This window comes from Buceros rhinoceros, unplaced genomic scaffold (genome assembly GCF_000710305.1).
Source record: "Buceros rhinoceros silvestris isolate BGI_N320 unplaced genomic scaffold, ASM71030v1 scaffold16975, whole genome shotgun sequence".
NCBI classification, from domain to species: domain Eukaryota; kingdom Metazoa; phylum Chordata; class Aves; order Bucerotiformes; family Bucerotidae; genus Buceros; species Buceros rhinoceros.
In genome coordinates, this window is record NW_010411300.1 from 1 (window position 1) to 8,329 (window position 8,329).

Below are 8,329 nucleotides of genomic sequence, written 5' to 3' on the forward strand. Positions count from 1 at the left end.
CGGGACGCGGCCTCCACCGCCGTCGGGGAGCGGCCCGGGACAGAGCCTGGCTCAGGAGACCGGGCACGTCGCGTCGCACTTCCCACAGAGCGTTACGGGAAGCCTGTTGTACAATACAGCTGCTTTCAGTGCCTGAGCTCATTCTCCCCGCATTACCCTTTAAAATCAAGAGGTGATGCAAAGTAGAATTACCGGTGTCCACCATCCTCCATCAGAAACACTTCTGCAACTGTGCAAGATGGCAACGGGAGTATTTTCCTCAGACCAGTGTGTCAGTGAACTGAGACATTTTCAGCCGAGTGCTCAGCACCTCCACTTGTGAAGTTTCCAGCTATTTCCTGCTGTGTATTTTACTAATTTGGCCAAATATGAGACACTAAAATAGCAGATAAATGAAAATTTTCCCCTCTAATGCAATGGAAAGTTCACCCAGGAAATGGGTAATAAACCAACTGTCATTAAATATGATAAGCACAGGTGGACGTCACCTAAACATGGGCACTGCTGAGCGGACCCACAGGGATGCCTTTGTTTTGTGGGTGATTGATTAACCTTTTGCTGACGCACTGTTCTCTCAGCAGCCCAGGCACATGCTCCCCTCCCTCGTCGTAACTCAGGCAGAATACCTACCTGACTGCAAATCGGGTAGATTTATTCCTAAACTGTACAGCTACGATTAGAAAGCAAAGGTGTGTCCAGCTTGGGAGCTTCCAGTGACAGCCAACAGGACTGTGCTGCAAAACTCAGCCTGCAGAACTTTGACACAGGCAATAATGGGAACTGGCAGAGAGGTCCCACATCTGGATTCTTGGGACAGAAATGAGAGACTGAAAGAAGCTGGGGAGGTTTAACCTTCACAGCTTGTTTTAGTGTGCAGAAAAGCACCATCATTTAGAAACTGAAGCGCTGGAATGTACCTAACTGTGTGGAAAAGGGAGGAAATGCGGAAACAAAGGCAGCAGAACAAAACCACAGCAGGGAAGTCATCCCAACCCACGTGGATATCATACCCAATGCTGTGAAATCCCAAAGTCAAGGTGCAGCCTGGTCACCGTGTGGGAATCTTACCAAAAAAAAAAAAAAAAAAAGGTTGCATGGGGCCCAAATCCCCCCAAACCAAAGCCTTGCTGGGAAGCTCCTGAAACAGAAAAAAATAAACAGCTACACATATCTAAAAAGGTGGCATGGGGTCCAAATCACCCCAAATCACAGCCTTGCTGGGAAGCTCCTGAAACAGAACAAAATAAACAGCTACACATATCTAAGATAGAAGGAAAAAACTGCACAAAAGAATGCAGAACTGACCAGGTGGCAGGTTTATATTTTATTTATTAGTTATGTTCAATCACCTAACACAAAGGTTTAACTCACTAACAATTATGGCTGGGTCTAGTGAATGCTGTTTGTTTCACACACCTCCAAGATGATTAGCAGAGCATTTAGACAGTGCAGAGCAGTGACGGGCTATCCCAGTGATACAACTTACACTGCAGATTGGAAGCAATGGGAAGAACATAGTTTTCAAGTTGAAAAGCTGACTTAAAAGCGGTGTTCAGGCCTAGGCACGATGGAAGGCACAGAGCCAGGACCCTGCAATCAGAGACGGCCACAGGCACTGCTATGTTCTGTCTGCTCCCTCTTCCGCAGGATTAAAAATACAGCAGCACTCACATACCCCCTCACTCCTTATCCACGCTAATTTTGGGGTTAAATCCAAACCAATAAATGCCATTTCCACCCTGGAAGGGAAGTGAGCAAAGGATCGCAGCTCCTACTATGACAGGTGCATAAAGATTTCCTTTGAATTAAAGGATGTGTAAAAAGAACAGATATAGTTGATGAAAAAAGATTACTTAGCTGACTGCAAAATACACGATTTATGTACTGCTGCTGAACAAAGGAACTTCTTCTTAGTGCTTGAATAGTAATTTAACTGCCTCACGTTCGGTTATTACACTGAAGAGTTGACGATTGATAAACTTCTTTACTCAATTCCTTTTGCTCTCAATTCTGATCGAACTCGCTGCAGATAAGCTGGATCAGGGTAACCAAAACTAGAAGAAGAAAAGAATTGTTAGGGCTCCTTCTGCAGTGAAGCACTTGACAGCTCTACAGAACCTTCTGACCAAAAGCTCTGAAAACGCTTTACAAATGTTACACACTTCTTACCTTACAGAGAAAGCAGACCCTGTGCTGCAGGTCAGAGAGGCGGCGCAGACAGGGTAAAGCTAAAAACTCAAGAAGAGGAGCTGCTGAATTCGGTTGTCCAAATGGACAGCAAGAAGTCGATTTTCAGCTGCCTGCTGTCTCACTCACAAATGACAGGGCACTTGGGTGTGTCTGTCTGAAAACCCAGCCCGAGGCACACCCGGGTGAGCCTTCAGAACACAGACATAATGGCACCTCTGGATTTTAGGCAGCTCACCACCAGAAATGTGTATGAAGCACGTGACAACTTGCATTTAGCGGGGGTGGGGAAGTGGGGTGGGGCGTGTAAAGTAATACTGATACCCCCTGCTCTTTGATGATCCTAGCCCAGGAAGGAGGATCTAGTCACAAATCCTGAGCTTGCAGGCAGACCCCTGTCCCTGGGAGGCTGCCACAAGCTTGACAGAACTGTTCCACGCCTCCCTCTTGCCTCTGTAAGATTTCTTCCAGGAGCTGAACAGTTTACTGATAGAATTTGTAATTAATCGTGTCTCTAAGAATGATCCATCTTATGTGCATTATGGGGTGGAATGCAGTGATCCTGGCCGGAAGACATTATATACTAAGGAATTAGTGATTCACCTAACGGTTAACCAAGGCAGGCCCCGTGCACATCCTGCGCGATGGGCACTGCCAGTTCACTCTAAGAGGTGCTGCAGGCAGCTCCCACTCGGTACCTGCCTACTCAGTAGGTGACTAGGCCACCTACGTGCCCTTGCCTGTATCTAGAAGTGCAGCAGGTCCTCAAGGAATGCTGAATAGGGTTGTCTGCTACCGAGAAAATCCTGTAATAGGCCCAACGACCAAAAGAGGAGTCAAGCACGGCGCCCTGTGCTCTGACGGGGGAGGCCCACCGAATGCTGCACAACCCAGAGTTCATAGTGTCTCAAAGGACGTAACCCTGTCTAGAGTACAATCTCTTCCTTCTTGCTGTCAGCTCTAACATGTAGAATTTCAAATTGTAGGGAGTGTGAGTGCTGTCTTTATTGGGATCATAATGGACCAGCACCTGCTGGTGAAGAACAGCAGGTAACAGAAGAGGTTGAAAACAGGAGTCCAACCTTAGCTGCTAGCAAGGGATTGCTGTCCTGTCCTGTCCTAGTAGTTTCTAGGCAGAGCAGTTTCTAACTGAGTAGGTGCTTTATACTGCTCAGGTGAACGAGCGGCCTGGGGGGCAACGGAAGACTAACCTCATCTCCATTCCAACCACCCAAACTGATGAAGGTGGTTCAAGTCTGGGTTCACAGAGCATTCCACCATCACTTTGTCAGTGACAAAATCCAAAAGCTGTCATATGGAAAATACTGAGGGTAGCCTTCCTGATACATCTGGCCAGCAATAAAATTTCATGAAGAGGAGACTACTTACTTGGTAGGTCCCCCAGACGTGTTTGTTTTGTGGTGAATATCATTCCATGTGATAACATCTTGTGCACCAGTAGTACGTGACTGCCCCACTGTGAAAATCAATTCTTGCTTGAAGGCTCTTTGGAGGAGCTGCAGAATTTCTTGCCCTTCCTTATTGTCAGGTAAATAAGCTGTTCGAGAAGTTGCACCATAAGGTCTCCCCGGGTTTGGATGGTTGATCTGTTTTGTAGAAAAACAAACCAAAAACACATCGTACATGAGAAATGCTTTGCAAGTGTGAAAATCATACATCCCAGGCTTGGCAATACTTATTATCCTGGCTTTGATTCAGAAGGACGTATTCATGTCCCTCTTGGACACGCATTAAAATGCTGCAAAAATCTTTCATTTTACATTTAGTATTGGTTTCGTTGTGGGAAAGTATCTTTTATGGGTATTTAAATATACTTACAGTTTGAATACCACTGCGCATATCATATCTGATCACAATAGTGCCGCAGCTGGGATATCCAGGGAGATGTGAAGGCGTCGTTCTAGTTGACATGGTTCCCGCTGGCTGGTCTCCCTTCATGATCCCGTACACAGTATTGCAAATAGGACAGGCCTGCTTATATGCCATGGCCTGGTCAATGCAGCTTTTGCAAAATGCATGATTGCACTTTCTCAGTATTTGTTTATTACTAAATTTCTCCATGCAAATCGGGCACTTATCTTCATCTTCTTCTGGCTTTGCCTTAGCTCGTCCCTCAGAGGAAGGATTGTTCTTTTGCCTGCCACTGTATTTCTTCTCAGATGCTCCTGTAGCTTCTGCATAGCTGAGATCAGAGGACAGTGGTGTCCTGTTCTTAGTTTGTGATGAGTCTTCACTGATAAGAAGGTTGCTGTGCTTTTCAGCAGCGCGAAGATGGCTTGGTAAACTGCTTAGGCTGAGTTTGTCTTCCTCCTTCTTCACTTTTACATGCAGATCTTCTAGTTGTTTTTCACTGAGTAGCATATTTAACCTTTTCTTCTGATCTTCTGTAAGCTTCAAGCTGATGGTCTTTTCTCTTAATGTTGCTGAGGCATTCTGAAGTGCACTGATGAAACTTTCAGTAGCATGTGAAGACATATCAGAAGTATCGATCCTAGACCTAAATATTATGAGCACCTTCTGGCCACATGAACTGTCTTTCTTTTCTATTACTGTATTAAATTTGTGTTTAATGTCTTCAATTTCTTTGCTTAATATTGGTTCCAACAATTTAAACACAGAAGCATCAACTTCGATTCCATTCCTGTATTGGTACAGCTCAGATAAGATTTTCATATTCTTTTCTGCTTGGTTTTTTTCATCTTCCTCTGCCAGAAATTTTTCAGCAGCTGAAATCTCACTTGCGGGACCACGGAGTAACAAGTGACCCCCTTCCTCTTTGACAAGCAGACGACTAAATCTAGCATTTAATTTCATTATTGTCTCCTTTAATTTGTAACTGTTTGTTATGGGAATTTTTTTCTGATTCAGATCGTCTACACTCTTCTGAAAAGCTATGACAAAACAAGTGCTAGCTCCTTGTGTTGATGCAGGACTATTTGAGGTGATGCGTACTGCTGTGTTCCCATTGTTACAATCTTCACTTCTTATACGCGCTCCAAAACGATTATGCAGTGTTTCGATGTGTTCTTTGCAGGCATGACTGAAATACTCATAGAGAGCCGTCGGAACTTGAAACTCATTCATTTCTTCTGTATTCAGAACATTTTCATCTTTCAAACCATTCTTACTTTCAGCACGTGAAAAATTTTGATTAGGGTCATTATCTGCAAGGATATCCTTAAAGTAGTGATAAGCTTTTTCAATATCTGTAAAATCTCCTGTCAATCTCTCAGAGCCATCCATATCAGGATTTCTTTCTCTTTTTAGATTTGGACATAGAATTGTAATTTTCTCCCTTTCCTCTTCAGTGAACATACTGGTATTCAAAGTTGCAGATACTGCATGAAATATCTAAAGAGAAGAGAAGCAGCAGATATCAGTATCTGTTTTTTCTAAGGTTCTCTGCTTGCTGCTTCTTCAGTTTAACTAAAGGCCAGATTACTATCTACACATTTGCACGCAGTGTTTCTTTTACGCCCTGTGTACTCACCCGCAGGTAAAGCGATCTGCTTCTGAGTCAGCAAAAAAATGAAATTTGTTAATGTCATCAGCATTGCAAGAACATAGACTGTAAATTCGCTACTCAGTTTGAGACTGTGACCAGTATTCTCCACTCCTGACCTCTGGTAATATGGTTGGGAAAACTGATGTCGTGTTATAAGGCCATTCTCTGTGACCGAGCTGGTCATGTATTAGTCCCTTTACCCCTCATTATCAGGCCCTGAAGGTCCTGTGCTCCAAGTAGACAAAGTAAACAGATTTATTCTTTCCCTCCCTATCGTCCTCAAGGTTCCAGGGCACCAGGCCGACTGCTCCCCTCCTTACTGGCCTTGAAGGTCCCAGGCACCCAGCCAACCAGGTGGTGATAACCCCACCACAGCACAGAGAAGTGTAACAGCACGCAGAGCAGAGTCTACAAAATCAAGCAGGTACAAGTCCTAAGGGGGAACTTGGACACCTCTGCTGCTGGACAGTGAGGCCTGTGATCCCCGGGCTGCCAAGGACACCTCTGCTGTCTTTTGCTTCCTCTGAGGTCTGAGTGAACGACTCGTATTCTTTTACGTGTTTTTCAAGCCTAGATAGGGCAAGCCAAGCATTAAGAGTTGACATGATCTGCAAAGGGTCCAGGTGACTGGAAACCGTAAGCTAAACTGTGCTACTGATGTATGGCAAAAATTGAAGATTTCTATCATTGATGAATGGCAGAAATGATGAAGAGCCTAAACTAAAGTTTTCCTACAGGGAATATGCAGGGTTCCACTTGTGGAACAGACTATGAGCACTGTATGTGGGGCTGATCAGCTGCCTACGTAAAAAGCCAGTTGCTTGCAGATTTAACACTAGGACGCTGTGTAAATAAGACACACTTTCTTCACTTGGACCTTGTATGAGTGAGAAAGACTTTCTTCAGAGAGGGAGTAAAGACTGATAAAAAAGAAACATCTTGAACAGAAAGCACCACGAGCTGGATGATGACCAAGATGCTGTGAAATCAGCACATTTCTGCAGGAACTGGGGGAAAGGTAAAGGTGGCAGTGGGAGATGACGACCAACACCTTAATTCAGAGCTGAAAAAACTTGCCCCCCCCAGCTACACAGAGCATGCGTGCTAAGTTGCACAGTAAGCAGAGATGCACTAACTTGTGGAAAAGAGAATACTAATTAATAAGCTGATCTGTAACTTCTAACCAATAGAAAGTAGTTCCTTTGCTTTCAGAAAGGTTTGAAGTTCGATGCGCTCAGAAGCAGGGTGTGCTGGCTTTGTGCCTTGCCCACGCTGGAACAAAATCAACATCGCGACCCTGTGTGTGTTTGACTGGCTTACAGCACAGCAGCTCATCAGCCCCTGTCTGTGGGACAACACCATAAAACTCAGTGCTACACTACTTACAAAACTGTGCTACTCTGATTCTGCTTGTAGAGATCCTGGGCTATTCTGAGCACTAACTCTATGCTACACTAATCATAAAATGTTGTTAAAAAAGCAGCTTTAATGTAAATACAACTTTGTGCCATCACCATTCTGCCAAGAAGCCCCGAAAGAGCCTGTCTCTGCCCCTAGTGTTGGGTGACAAAAACGGGGTAAACCCTCTGGGCCAGGTATCAGTGTCCTGGTAGAGCCACATCCACATTGTGCACATGTGGTCTGGCCCTACACCATGTCTCTGAGGCACAACTGATCTCTTCTACGTAACTTTTAGTTCAAAGTGTCTGAAATAATGTTTGATGGCTACGTCACATCAGTGCAGAATTTTTTAATGCTGAGGTAAGGAATGGAAATAGTTAGGGTTGTCTGAAGGTGCAAAATACGCTGAAATAGCATTAGAGGTCTAAGAGGGAGGAAGGAACTCAAATCTCATACAATTCTTCCTCCTTTTGGGAGCAGTCCTTGGTGCGTGCTGTCCCCCAAGACATACCAGGGTGCTGCTTTGGGGAGCGGTGACTGGCATGTGCCAAAGCCACGCTGGAGGTCTCCCTGCCTGCTATGTGTGGCAGACCTGTGGTCCAGCACCCAGAAGTCGCTTTCCGTCCCCATTTTATTGACTAAGACACCATAACTGACATTTGCTTGGCATGAAATGTTGAAGTGCAACATAAAGCAATGCAAAGAATTTGTGGAACTGCAAGCAGGGTGGCCTGTGACACTGCTCGTTACCGCTTTTCCTCTGTACCTTTTTGGTAATGGTGTCTCCACGGCCTTCAGCTGCCTGCTGCTCCAGCTGAGGTACCGAAGACCTGGAAGGGAGGGAGTAGCTGGGGGAGGCCTGCTCTGTCAGATGGCTCCGGCTCACGTCCCCTTCTCCCCGCTGGATGAGTATCTTGAGGCGTCTGCCACCCACCTCCAAGGTGTGATCCGTGCGGGATTCCACGCTCTCCCTATCTGTAGTAATTTGGGAACAGGGAGGTAAAGCCGACTCGGCTGCCTGAAAACCTGACGGCTCCAAGCGGCCACAGAGACCACCCGTCCTTCTTGCCCACAGGCGCAAGATGGGGCCCTCGGCAGCCATTTGCTGCCCCTTCACACGGCTGCGGGACCTGCGTGCCAACAGCCCCCCAGCCCCGCGGCGGCCCAACCGCCCCCTCATACCCTCAGTGCCAGCGGCGGGAGCACGCCAAGCCG

General features: G+C 45.9%; 1 protein-coding gene across 1 annotated transcript; it reads right to left on the reverse strand.

Annotated features, from left to right (window-relative positions):
• Positions 1-1,984: 1,984 nt before the first annotated feature.
• On the reverse strand, positions 1,985-8,294 carry LOC104488364 (E3 ubiquitin-protein ligase DTX3L-like). Its single transcript, XM_010135976.1, has 4 exons — positions 7,881-8,294; positions 4,027-5,559; positions 3,577-3,794; positions 1,985-2,054 (listed from the first exon to the last, which is right to left on the reverse strand). Exons 1-4 carry the CDS (start codon positions 8,292-8,294, stop codon positions 1,985-1,987), a joined length of 2,235 nt encoding a protein of 744 aa, XP_010134278.1.
• Positions 8,295-8,329: the final 35 nt, after the last annotated feature.

Bases quoted from the DNA above. Each gene is read 5' to 3' on its own strand.
- LOC104488364 (XM_010135976.1), bottom strand. From the start codon at position 8,294: ATGAGGGGGCGGTTGGGCCGCCGCGGGGCTGGGGGGCTGTTGGCACGC. The intron at 5,560-7,880 runs GTACAGAGGAAA...TCTTCTCTTTAG, and splicing joins GAGACACCATTACCAAAAAG to ATATTTCATGCAGTATCTGC. The intron at 2,055-3,576 runs GTAAGTAGTCTC...TTCTTCTTCTAG, and splicing joins ACGTCTGGGGGACCTACCAA to TTTTGGTTACCCTGATCCAG.